Source organism: Colossoma macropomum, unplaced genomic scaffold (assembly GCF_904425465.1).
Source record: "Colossoma macropomum unplaced genomic scaffold, Colossoma_macropomum, whole genome shotgun sequence".
Lineage (NCBI taxonomy): Eukaryota > Metazoa > Chordata > Actinopteri > Characiformes > Serrasalmidae > Colossoma > Colossoma macropomum.
This window is the reverse complement of record NW_023494787.1, coordinates 26305231-26318873: the sequence shown is the minus strand read 5'-3', so window position 1 is coordinate 26318873 and position 13643 is coordinate 26305231. Positions and strand designations below refer to the sequence as shown.

The 13643-nt window shown below is 36.7% G+C and overlaps 1 protein-coding gene across 1 annotated transcript; it reads left to right on the top strand.

Annotated features, from left to right (window-relative positions):
• Positions 1-847: 847 nt before the first annotated feature.
• On the top strand, positions 848-12029 carry adap2 (ArfGAP with dual PH domains 2). The gene is made up of 11 exons (XM_036566677.1): positions 848-1084; positions 2123-2253; positions 2500-2591; positions 3208-3290; positions 6260-6369; positions 6680-6829; positions 7419-7502; positions 8087-8149; positions 8336-8413; positions 11106-11334; positions 11477-12029. The coding sequence occupies exons 1-11, from the start codon at positions 997-999 to the stop codon at positions 11503-11505; spliced, it is 1137 nt and encodes a 378-aa protein (XP_036422570.1). The 5' UTR covers positions 848-996; the 3' UTR covers positions 11506-12029.
• The last annotated feature ends 1614 nt before the right edge of the window (positions 12030-13643 follow it).

Sequence of the window (13643 nt, the reverse complement as noted above, 5' to 3'; positions counted from 1 at the left end):
TCCTGTAAACTTTACAGGTATATACACATGAAACACATGAAAATCATGGTATAGTATAAATCATATATTTATATGTTTGCTTGGCATCTTAAAGGAGCTATATCAGTCCACTGATGACGTTTGTGTGGGTTTATGTACCAAAGAATATATTTTGAATAGATTTATAACTCATTTTTACAGGACTATTTTCCAGCTTCTCTATATCCCTTATAATTAAACGGTCTGTTTTTGTTAGTGTGCCTTTAAAAGTGAGAATTGACCTTTGTTCTGACTGACTGCCCTCATTCAGAAAGCTGTCCTTATAACGTAAACGTGAATGGGCGGAGCTATGCTGAATAGGTGAACATAATGTTATGTATCCATTTGTAACGTAACAGCCGACTTATAACACGCTTTGTTAGAAAATCACCTTCTATTGTCCTAATAAAGGTGGTAATACTGCATATTTCCTTAAAGTGTAAATCCCAACACCATGTCTTGAAAAAAAGTGAATTCGTGGATGTGGTCCTCAGTGGTTGCGAATAATTCGTGTGTGAATTCCCTGGCTGTTTTTGCAGCATAGTTTCCATATGTGTTTGGAGTGGGGAGCGGATGGTATATTCTGACTTTTTAATACTTACGTATTAAAGTTACATCAAACTTTCATTTAAAAAATAGAAGAAAAATAGACTTTCATTCATGTGTGCACTTTAATATCTTTTATTCATGTTAATGTGTTACACGTTATTGTGTCGCATGTTTCAGTTTCTTATCAGACGACGTCGTGTGCGACCCGCCCATTCGCTGGCGTCCCACTCCGATGCACCGCCCCTACGGCAGAGGGCGTGTCACCGTCAGTGGGCTGGAGAGTAACGGGCACTCGCGGACGTACATCGAGGAGCATCGTTCAAGCGCAGAGGATGGTAAACTGCATTTAAAAAGTCTGGGCGTCCGCGCCCCGAACTTAATTAAACTTAGTTAAAGTTGATTGTCCCTTTTTTTGAAACCACCTTTCATATGGCAAATCGAGAGAAGAATAAAAAGGCTCTTCTGGACTTGGCCAAGCAGCCGGACAACAGCAGCTGCGCGGACTGTGGAGCTCCAGGTGAGGAACGGTTAGCCGCTACACTCAGCCCACTGCTGTTCAGTGGCTTCACCGCTAATGTAGATCTGTCTATGTGGTCAACAGACAGTAGACTTCAAATATGTGTCCATATTAAATGTTCATATGAGTCCATTTTAAATGTTTAGTCCAATGTGAATAAAAGTAATTGTTTATTAGTGATCGTGGTGTTAACAGTCGTGTCCACCTGGCTAACGTTACAAAGGCTGAATCATGCTGTAAACCTGTTGTTTTGCTGTCAGTCACTGGTCGGCAGGCCCCTCCACACTGGTTTGAACAGTGGAGGCTATAGTCGACGTAAAAGGGGGACTCCACCGATTTTTCAAAAATTCTACATTATTAAAAAGTTACATGTAAACAAAGTCATTCAGAATGGTTTGATTTGAAATTCTCCGTTCTAGTGAAACCTGCCGAGTGGTGGTGATAGGAACGAGACGTCTGAGGAGTTTAATGCCTCTGAAAGCTCCCTCACATAGTTATTACATGAAATGATTTGATTTATGCTGCCTGAGAGGGCCAGTGATGGCACGTTATGTCATAAAATCAGGGGAAAAATATTTGACTTAATAATAAGAAAGAAATATAAAATGTCATGACAGTTCTGCAACAAAGGTTTGGCTCAGAATGTATATTAATCCATTTATTTTAATCCATTCATGGCAAGTAATGCAAGGCAAATTAGTTCCCAAAGAAAACTTATTAAATCACTTATTAAATTTTCCAGATTTACCACCATTTTACCATCTTTAACACTATGTATAAAAACTCTGAAGGCACATGTAGATTCTCTGGTGGTTTTGGATAGTAAATAAAATGGCTATATTTGTGGTGAAGACATCATGACCACTGGTTCCTTTTACCACCACTGTAAAGAAATCAGAGTCTGTAAGTTTCTCTACAATGACTATTTCAAATTAAACCACTCTGAATTGAATCTGTTTACATCTAAAGGACTGTATTATTTAGACATTTAGAAAAATTGGTGGATAGTAGTTCACTTGCTGCTCATGTGCTCTACAGACCCAGACTGGGCTTCATATAAGCTTGGCATCTTTGTTTGTCTGAACTGCTCTGGAACTCACCGCAATCTGTCCGACATAAGCCGCATCAAATCCATACGATTAGACTTCTGGGACGATGATCTTGTGCAGGTATGGGAATTATTTAAGCTATTCTGTTTCACCTGCCTTGTATTTGTCTCACATTTTGATGTCATTGTAAAGTGCCATACTTGGGCTTATTCACCTGTTTTGTTGTTGTGATTGTTGTTTATTGGTGGGCATGATGTTCACAGTCATGTCAAATGACACAAAAAGTTATCTTTGAACACTGTTTTGTGTTTTCTTATTAACCTCAATACTATTGTGTTCCATATGACTGAACTGCTTAATGTGAAGTTTATGAAAGCCAATGGAAACAAAGTGGCCAAAGACTTCTATGAGAAATTCGTTCCTGTCTTCTATTATCGTCCACAGCAAGATGACTGTGAGTAAGTACTCCCTCCTAGAGGCTTGAGGTAATTCATAGACTGAAAACTGGAATCATTTAAAGACATTTAAAGTGGGAATTATTCCCCAGCCATTGCCTTTGTCCATGTAGTTGGTAATAAAACAAATCTGTTGGTGGGGAAGTGGGAGACTGCTGATGTGGCAAACAGATTTAGGCTGGGGATGAGGCCATGCATTACTGTTGGTAACAATAAGAGGAACTGCTCATGTATTCATGTTTCAGCCAAGGGGGGGTTTTGGTGTTGGATGTCAGGCCTTTGAATATGTTAATTTGTCCTTTCAGTTCTCTACACACTGTGCATAAAGGCAGTTAGTTTAACTCTTTGAAGATATTTGTAGTTATATTGTTATATATTGTGATTATGTGTTTCTTTACAAATCACAAAACTGACACTGGACAGTAGTACACACTGTACACACAATCACACACTGCTTCTCATAAAATGTGGCTCCAGTTCTTAAACTCACTGGTGAGGTTTACTGGATACAGTCAAAAAAGTTTTGGACTTTTTTGGCCTAAGATTAGTCTGTGTTTAGAACCTTATTCCATTGTTTGTTTGTGTGCTCTGAGTGAGATGGTTCTTTTATGGACTACAGGGTACTGAGGGAACAGTGGATCAGAGCGAAGTATGAAAGGCTGGAGTTTACAGAGGAAAATAAGCTACGTGCCTACACATCAGGTAAACAAGGAGCTTTCAGGAAATTATATCTCAGAAACAAATGTGTGTAAAACAGTTTGTGTACAAACAGTTGTGAGTTGTATATACCTATTTTGGGCCTACAGTCATGCTCTTTGCTAGGGTTTCTCAACCACTGGGCTTCAGACCACAAGTAGGTCATGAAGCACCCTCTGATGTTCCTCAGGCCAATACCAAAGCTAAGTCAGTAGTTCTTAGAGGGCCAGTGATGGTGCGTTATGTCATAAAAATCAGGGGAAAATATTTTAATAAGAAAGAAATATAAAATTTCAGCGAACAATATTAACACAAGACTTGCCATGACAGTTCATCAACATTTCACCCATCTACTTGCGAGCAAACTTATGTTAGCCTACTCTGCTAATATTTTGTGTTGAGTGTTACATGTTTCATATTACAGCGCTGAAAATTTCTGACCAAAAGAGCCCGAACATCAACAGTGGATTTAAACACAAAAGAAACAAACAAAAAAATGCAGACAATAAGTTTGAAATAAGATTAGATAACGAGGGAAAACAGGTCACTGCTGTGCTCTCCTCATTTACTATACAATTAATGAACACACATTTTATATAGTGAATATATCAAGAAAGAACAGAGAAATATCTTAACCTTTCATTTTCTTCCAGAAATTAGAATGATGAGTTGAATTAAGACTTTTTGCAAAATCAAAATGGTTTTTAATATTAATAATAATTTATGTTTAATTGTATTTTAATTGTAATTTCTTCTTATTATTCTTCTTGTTCTTCTTATTATTATTCTTAGTATTATTATTATAACATTTATCATGTAAAATAAACTACACATGATTTTCAGTCTTGCTAAAACCTTAATTAAGTCTCAGTCTAGACTGGGTCTCACTTCCTGGGCAACAATAGAGAAGTTAGAACTAAAATTCTCTTTTCTTTTCTAATTTTACTTTTTAAGATTAAAATTTTGGTTGTGACTGCACTCAAATGAACAATCTGAACTGTACGCTGTTGTTCAGGTCAATATTTATTTGAGAAATAAATATTCAATAATTGGGACTTGAAGTGGTAAAGGTTGAGAACCCCAGCTCTTTCCTAAGTTAGTTGATTTATTGAGGCCTGTCTGGTATGCTTTACATATTCATATCAGTCTCCATTTCTTTACTGAATGATGTGTTTCTGACTTTTTAAACATTTTGAACACAAATATAATATCAGATCTATCCATATTTAATTTGTCCACTCATTTTTGCACTCTACTTATCCATTAACCTGCTAAGTTACAATCTTAAAACCTACCAGTCACAGCTGTGTCCCCCTAGCAAAAGCTGTTCCCAAAGCTCTCACTAACATTATGTTCCCCTTTACAGAGACATTTCCACAAGCAACTACCCAAACTCACCTTAGTTGCCTTACAAACGTGCATCTAAAATGCTAAGGGAGATAATTTGCTTATATCTAATGCAAGCTTTTATCTAATATCTAATATAAGGAATGAGAAAGAAAAAGAAGTGAAAAACTAGAGTTTCTAAAACTGGCGTTAAAAACATATATATATATATATATATATATAGAGAGAGAGAGAGAGAGAGAGAGAGAAAGTGGGACTCCTAACAGCCTTGCAAAACCTGGTAGAGCACCAAAGCTGCCACCATCAGATAAACAGTACTTAAAGTTTTAATTTCTGAGAGATATTAAATCAAGCTTCACTTTCGATTCAGATCTGAGAAAATCCACAAAAGTTTCTGTCCATCTTTCCATTGTGAGAAGTGAGAAGACAACTCAAAGCTTTGGATCTGAAAGGATGTGTAACTATCAAGAATCTGTTACTGAGAAAAGAAAATAGACAAAAAATAAGAAAGTTTGCAAGAGAACACTGAAACTGGACATTTAAGAAGTGGAGTAAAGGTCTATGGACTGATGAATCTAAATTTGTAATTGAGATTACTTGGATTGTGAGAATTAGAAAATGCAACCAACTTCTAAGACTGAACTTTAAAGGTGTGGGAAAATATCCCTGCAGATTTCCTTAAACAAATTGAAGCTAGTCTCCTGAATAGAATGAAAGCTGTAATAAAGGTAAAGGGTGGACACATTACATTTGATATCATATTTACTAGTTGAGGCTTCTGTAAATTTTCTGTTCTCTGCCTTTTTTCTAATGTTGAAAAATGAATAACTTGTACTTCTTGGCTGTTTTGTCTAGAATGTAATTGACACTGATGGTATAGATGCATTGCATTTTAGGCTTTATCTCCTTAGATATTTTTTTCGAAAAAAAACATGTAACTAATGCTCTGTTACAGGTTGGTCATAAAAAGGCCAAGTAGAGACCAACATGACTTTCACAGAGTACAACACATACTACAGTCTGTCCTAAACATAACCAGCCCGAAAATAGATGTATGGCAGTTTTCACGTGGTTGTGGTTTATAGGTTTAAACAGTACACTAGGGGTGGGCTGTAAGGCAAAAATATGACATCACAATGCTTCAAGATGTTTTCATGATACAAAAAGTGCATCATAATATATCCTTCTTCTGAAGTGTGGCAAATTGGAAAAGACAACAACAAAACAGCAGTACCAAATTTAAAAAAATGCCACCATATAAAACTATAATATAATACAATAATTTTTATTCAGCATTTCAGATACTGCACTGCACTAAATCCAGTTAAATAGGCCTAATTTGGCTGTATTTATAATAAACCATGAGGTTTGACCTTTCCTTTGAGTACTGACAATACTTAGAAAAGCATATAATAATAAATATTGCCATTATTTCCCATGCCTACAGTACACTCATAATGCACATGTGAATTGTGAATGTTTTGTATTAGTGTCTTAATGAAAGAGTCAATAAAAGTAAATTTCTAGCTGTAAATAACAGATAAAATGTATCACTAACTTCTAAAGTAGGCCTAATTCTGGATATCGTGCTGCTTTTCCTTGTTAATGAATGTTTTAATTGTTTATAGGCATATATGAAGGGGTGCTGTGGAAGAAAGGGAAGGACAACGGACAGTTTCTCAAGAGGAAGTTTGTTCTATCAGAACAGGACTTCAGCCTAAAATATTACAAGGAGGATGTGAGGAATTTAGATGCCTTATTAAGCAATTCTTTTGAACAGAGAAGCATTTTTTTGCACACATGCAGTAGAGTTTTCAGAATGCCACATTTTAATCAAGTCATCATTATTAGTGCTATTAGCTAAATATTACTTTAATTGGGACAAGTGACAATTTTAAACCTTTCATTGGCCCTCATACATACAATCTCTCTATCTAAAAAAACGAAGGTTGTTTAGGACATTTTGAAATTCAGTAATGGATGTATGAATTACAAAAGGATGTGTCAGTAACTGAAATAACTGAAGAACATGTCATTTTACATTATAGGAAACTAAAGGACCAAAGGCAATAATCTCTGTAAAAAACCTAAATGCAACCTTTCAGCCCCAGAAAATTGGACATGCTCACGGACTACAGATCACTTACTGTGTGGATGACCACACCCGAAACCTCTTTGTTTACCATGAAAGTGGGCAGGTGAGAATTGGTCTTTTTGACTTTGTTTTGTTTCCTTATTTATTTAATATTTTCTTTCAAATGTTCAGTTACTTATTTTCTTTATATGTTTTCTTTGTTTCTAAGTTACAAAGGCTTTTTGCAAACAAGAGAACCCTTAGCCTACTTCCTACTTTTTAAATGAAACTGCCAGAAGGATCTGTTTTCAGCCAAATGATGCTTTTTGCCAGTTTTGTTCCAGAACAGGAAGTAAATTCTGAAAAACATGACAGTTTTAACTTTTGTCTTTGTACTTATTGTGCAATGTCGGTTACAGACAACTTAGCAAACGATTTTGATATGAAAATATGTGAGCGAATGATTTTGGGTTAAAAAATTGCACTTTAGTCATCACTTTTGCCATGAAGTCTGTAACTAGCTCTGTTGAAAATCAACGCAGAGTGTTTTGAAAAGATGAAATGAGAATTGTGAATTTGCTATGGTTTCAAATTATTTTAATATTAATTTTATAATGCAATAGACATATAGCTACAAATTACAGCTGTCTTAGGCATTGTGTATATTGAAGAATAATCTGTCATAGCACTGAATTTACCCTTTGTTCCTTCAGGAAATTGTGAATTGGTTCAATGCTATTAGAGCTACACGCTTTGTCTACCTGAAAACAGCATTCCCTACAGCAACTGATAGCGAGGTGAGCATTTTATACACCGTCTGTGAGATATTACATTACATTACATTATCAGTAGCCAATATTCAAGATGGATCTTATCAGGTGTGCATCTGCTGTCTCTCTTCTGTCATTTAATATTTCAAATCACTGAATAACTTTTCTTCTTTCATTATATTTTGGTTGTTATTCATAAACCAGTGTTTAATTTGAAGAGGTAATTTACTGATTCCTCCTTTAGTTCTTCCACAGTGTATTGCTTTTTTGCAGGAGCAGAAAAGTGAAACAAAGGTGTATGTCAGCGTTTTTCTTTTTTTCACATAATTTGAAAACTCTCGCTGTCACCTGCATTGTGTGCAAATTTCATGATGAACAGACCCATAGAAACTGTCCAATATGACTTAAGTATTGTTACTTTAACTTACATTGAAAGTTAAGTATATTTTTTCCTTCTACTGTAAGGTTACTTTTTTGGAGATACAAGGGTTTGTTCTGACAGTGACTATTTACTCAAGCTTGTGTGCTCTATGTAGTATCTTCTGTTGTAATGCTCTTGTCTGATTTTATTGAGTTTCTCTATAAAATATCTTCTCTTTATCTTTTGTAAGTTGTTGCCATGGATAACCAGAAGCTACCTCAAAGAAGGTTACATGGAGAAGACTGGCCCTTTGGTAGGTGGCTCACTTATATGTGCTGTAATGAGAGGGTTTCTGGTAAAACCCTGTGCAAACATATTAGATCACAATTATAAGTATTTCAGTTCAAAATGGGAAATATTTAGTAAATACATTGAAAATGTTCTTCAAGAGAGCCTTCTTTTATGTGGATGAGAATAACACATTCTGTTTACTGAACAGCAACGGGAGCCATTTAAGAAGAGGTGGTTCATCTTGGATGCCATGGACAGAAAACTACTCTATTTTAAAACACAGCTGGTAGGAGAACATTAATCTCAATCCTAAACAGAATGAATCCTGTGAGGCCCATATTAGCACTACCTATTTTCCGGTTACTGTAAATTTACGTTTAAAACTTACCCCAAGATACATACGTTTGTTTTATACTGGCGCAAAAAAGGAAACCTTAAACTAAAAAAAAAACACTAATTGTTTAAAGTTTCTGCATAATTAAATCATTAAGATGTAAACAAAGTTGTTTTGATGTGAAATGGTCAGTTGTACAGAATCTTGTTTATAAAGGTAGTAAAAAAAAAAACAAGTAAAAGTTACCTCACAGAAAAATATTGCATTAAATATTGATGACTACACTGCCTGATGCATTGTTTTATGACAGTTTTGAGATAAAACATATTTTTTATTCATTCGTGGTGGAAAGGTACATGCAGGGCATTGTAAGGCAAAATAGTCCCCAAAGAAAATGTATTTTTTGCAGTTTTATAACATTTTATCATTAACAACATTACATATAAAATTCAGAAGACATAAGTAGGTTCACTACTCACAATGTAGGTATTACGACCCCTGTTTTCTATCCCCACCACTGTAAAGAAATCAGTGTCTGTATGCTTATCTGCAGTGTACCATTTCACAGTGCTTTTTCTGCTATTTCACTGACGCAGAATGAATGCATTAATGAAGTGGGGAGAAACAAGTGAAACAAGTTCTACAGGTCGTGTTGTAGACTATCACTTTTGTGTCCATGGCTGTGTTCAGAAACCTTTGCTACTGCTCCAGTCCCCCCCCTCTTCATTTGTACTGCTCTTTTCCTACCCCTGAAGAACACAGAGGAATCGAGGAGAGGAAAGGAGCAGGAGGAACGAAGGGGAAATGGGACAGCTGATTCCTTTCAGTGTCATTAAATCTGATTTCGACCATTAATGAACTGAGCCTATCACAAAGTTTGCTTGAAGGCACACCCTTAATACTCCTGTGTCCAGTATCTGTTACACAACAGACCCACCTAATCTACATTTGTTTGATCTTCTACTCTGTTTTTCATTTGATTTTTACACAAAATACACAACAAATAGAATATATAAACAAACACAACACAGAATTGAAAGTGTAGTTGGATTGCTCCATGTTTGTCTGTCTCTCTGGGTGAGCATGCACTGATGTCACTTTAAATCTGTAAAAGACTTCCTAGGCAGCATACACTCATTCATCCTCCACTGGAAGCTGCTTCAGCAGGTGTTTTAAGCAGCTTCTTATGTCTCCTCCGGTATTTGGGCAGCAAGTAAGATGGCATCACAAAATCGATTTCCAGGTCACAGAGGAGAGGAGGAGGATTGTTAGGAAAATCAGTAACTTTCAGGGTTTCTGGATGCAGTACAGGACCATTCTCTAGCTTTTATGTGGCAACATGTTAAAGAATTTAGGTTTCTATTTACATTACTGCAGGATGTGCATCCAGGGAAGGTACACAAATACACTGTAGGGACAAAAGTATTGGGACACTTACACATTACACCTACAGGAGCTTTTATGACGTCCTATTCTAAATCCATAGGCATTAATTTGGAGTTGGTCCCCCCTTTGCAGCTTCCACTCTTCTGAGAAGCTTTCTACAAGATTTTGGAGTGTGTCTGTGGGACTTTTTCGCCCACTCATGCAGAAGAGCGTTTGTGAGGTCAGACACTGGTGTTGTACAAGAGGGCCACAATCTCTGTTCTAGTTCATCCCAAAGATGTTTGATGGGGTTAAAGTCAGGGCTCTGTGCAAGCCAGTCAAGTTCTTCCACACCAAACTCACCCAGCCGTGCTTTTTTGGACCTTACTTGTACACTGGGGCACATTAATGCTGGAATAGAAAAGGGACTTCCCCAAACTTCCCCCACAAAGTCGGAAGCGTACAATTGTGCAAAATGTCTTGGTCTGCTGAAGCATTAAGATTTCTTTTACTGGAACTAAGGGTCCAAGCCCAACCCCTGAAAAACCACCCCATAGCATTATCCCTCCTCCACCAAACTTTACAGTTGGCACAGTGCAGTCAGGTAGGTAACGTTCCCCTGGCATTCACCAAACCCAGACTCGTTCATCAGACTGCCAGATAGAGAAGCGTGTTTCATCACTCCACAGAACGTTTCCACTGCTCCAGAGTCCAGTGGCAGTGTGCTTTACTCTGCGCCATCCGACGCTTAGCATTGGACTTGGTGATGTAAGGCTTGCATGCAGCTGCTTGGCCATGCCATCAAGCTCCACAGTTTTTGTGCTCATGTTAATGCAAGAGGAGGTTTGGAACTCAGTTTTTGAGTCAGCAGAGTGACTCTTATGCACTATGAACCTCAGCACTCGGCGACCCCGCTCTGAAACTAGGTAAGCTTTCGCTTGGTCTTTAGCTTTTGGTAGCTATTGATAATTTTGAACAGATCAAGCTTGGTGGAACAGTTTTGTTAAAGCTGTGTGGGCTACAAGCTACATCAGCCTTGTGATTGGTGAGCGTAATGCTTAAGTAAGCACTACCCAAGATTAGTTTACATCAGAAGGAGAATTTTGAAGAAATACATTGGTCATTTATTGGGCACTGGAACATTATGAATGAATTTTGTTCATTGTATATTGTTTGCCCACAAGAACAGCCTAATTAAAAAGAAAACACTGGGGTTCCCTGGGACTTCAAATCAAATTGAATTAACTTAAATTTTGAAATGTCACCTATCTTTGTCAAGGATGCTGTGGAGCTTGGGGTCATTTTCATTGGAACAGAGAATCATGGGTACTCAGTTAGCAAGTGTGTGCCTAAGGGAACCAGAGGGAACAAATGGAAGTGCGGTGTGTTGATGGAGACGCCCGACCGTCAGTTCGTCTTCATGTGTGAGGAGGAGCGGGACCAGAACGAGTGGCTAGTGGCGCTGAGGCAGGTCATCTCAAAGCCCATGCTGCCGCAGGATTACACCAGTAAGACATGACTCTCAGTGATGTGGGTGTTGCCACACACACACCAAAAATTGAAATGAAATGAGCCATGCATTGTAGTGAACTTGTTCAGGATTTGATGTTTAGTATATCACTCACTGTTTATTCTGGTTCCTTTTTACAGCAGAGGCCAACATCCGCAGAAGAAGATGACCCTGGGACGCTGCAAGGGACAAAGGGACTGTTAGCACTGACCATTGGACTTCCTCACTGCCTGTTTACTTCCATCACATTCAGAGCCTGTGGGATCATAGCACACTGTCTGAAATTCAAACTGACCCCTAGCACATCTTTCACAACAGCTTTGCTGCAAAGCACGTGTAAGTCTTGGGTGGAGAAAGCATTGCACAATTTAGTATGTTCCCTCCACAGGCACAACTCTACAGTCAGTTCTCAAAGCGAATTAGGTGTCTTGCAGCAGGGAACAATTACAAAATGTTGCAGTGCTGCGTCCTTCCTGGATATGACTTTTAAAATTTTGTTTTGTTGAAGGACCACCATCCTGAGCTCTCACTATACAACCTCCGGGGAGCTTCTGTTTGAACCCGGTTATCCAAGGCTGTTTGATTGAATTGAAGCTGTTTTGTACATATATTTTTATCAAACAAAGACACAAGTGGCGAGTTTCCTTGCTAATGAAAAACTGAACATAATAAAAACACCAGATTTACATTGCATTACAAGTGTTGCATTGAGGTAGTTTATTTCTTATAAATCAAATCCCAATGTCCCATATGTTAAAACTGCACCTCAGAGTGATGAAAAAGGAAAACTGTTTCCTCTTGCATTACAGTTTTGTTAAAGCTGTGTATAGATTGGTCATTTATTGGACACTTTAGTGTCCAAATACATTGTTTTGAGAACTCAAGGTGGAAGAACAGTGCTCCCCTGAGCCTGTCTCCAGTTATTAGTGGAGATTAGTATAGTTTCTGGAGCAGAAACTAGACAAATAATCTGGATAGTCTGTGATAATTTAATTAATGCAGATTACATTTAAGCAAACACTGTAATGAGGGCCTATACTAATATATGCATTGGATAATACAATAATGCGCAATGGTTGTGGCAGATTTAATTTTTTTTTCCCCAATATCTCAAAAGTAAATAAATAGACATTGTGCACTAAAATGCAGAAAATATCATATTTAGGTTTGTGTCTTATAGAGCCTAAGTTAACTTATTTTCATAATTTTATATTAAAGGTTAGACTTGAATTTTTAAGATTTCATGATTTTGCCTCTTGGTCTGTTAGATTGTCCTGTTATGCTGTCATAAAGGCTATTCACATGAGATATACCTGAGACAGCAATTAATTCACATATTCATTGAAAACAAAACTATTCTGGATGGGATATACAGAGACGTTTAAATACTTAAAGTAAAGACAAAGAAAAGGTACCCAAATAAAAGAGAACCTCTATTAACTTAACAATTGTGGAAAAAGTGAGATTTAGCAGCAAAACTGCATAGGAAACATTTCACACATTCAGCCAACAAAACAGTACAATCTTCACTTTTTTAGAATATGTATTTTGCAAAATACATTTAAATTCAGAATATTTATGCAGCTAATTTGGTGACATTTATTGGGCTAATGTCAAATATTTACATATGTTCTAAAATACATTAGAAATATTTCAAACATATTGTTTTTCCATATAGTTTACTGTAGCTTAAACTGAGCAGCAAAAGACAGATATGTCAGAGGTTTTTGAATAAGCAGAATAATACCACCTTGAGGCAGAATGATAGAAATGATTAAATATGTTATTCAGGAGTCTGTAAAAATAGTAAATGTTATTATTTCAGCAGTTGGCTTAGTACATAAAAATCCCTTTAGTGGAGAAATAAAACATAGACTAGTAGTGTCAAACACTGATCCTGGAGTCTGGTTTAGTGTTCTCCCTCATTTATTACACCTAATAAAGCTGATAATTAAATAATGAGTTGAATAAGGTCTGGCAGAGAAATAACCTATTACACACCACTATGGCTGGTGTACTATTTTGACATACTATGTAGTCAGAGTTGGGATGTAACTGAATACAAATATTGGGAGTATGTATTCAGAATATAGAAAGTAAGCATCTGTATTCAGTTAAGTTACATTTTTAAAAGGCAGTATTCGGTATACAGTTATTTTTACATTTGTAGGAGAATACTTTTAGAAAACATATCTACTACATTAAACAAACAAAACAAAACAAAAAAAAACATAAAAAAACACCATTAAAGCTTGTTTATTAACTATTTTAGAATAAGTGCATGGCATATAGCAAACGTGCGTTCTA

Bases quoted from the DNA above. Each gene is read 5' to 3' on its own strand.
- adap2 (XM_036566677.1), top strand. From the start codon at position 997: ATGGCAAATCGAGAGAAGAATAAAAAGGCTCTTCTGGACTTGGCCAAG. The intron at 7,503-8,086 runs GTGAGCATTTTA...ATCTTTTGTAAG, and splicing joins CTACAGCAACTGATAGCGAG to TTGTTGCCATGGATAACCAG. The intron at 8,150-8,335 runs GTAGGTGGCTCA...TTTACTGAACAG, and splicing joins TGGAGAAGACTGGCCCTTTG to CAACGGGAGCCATTTAAGAA.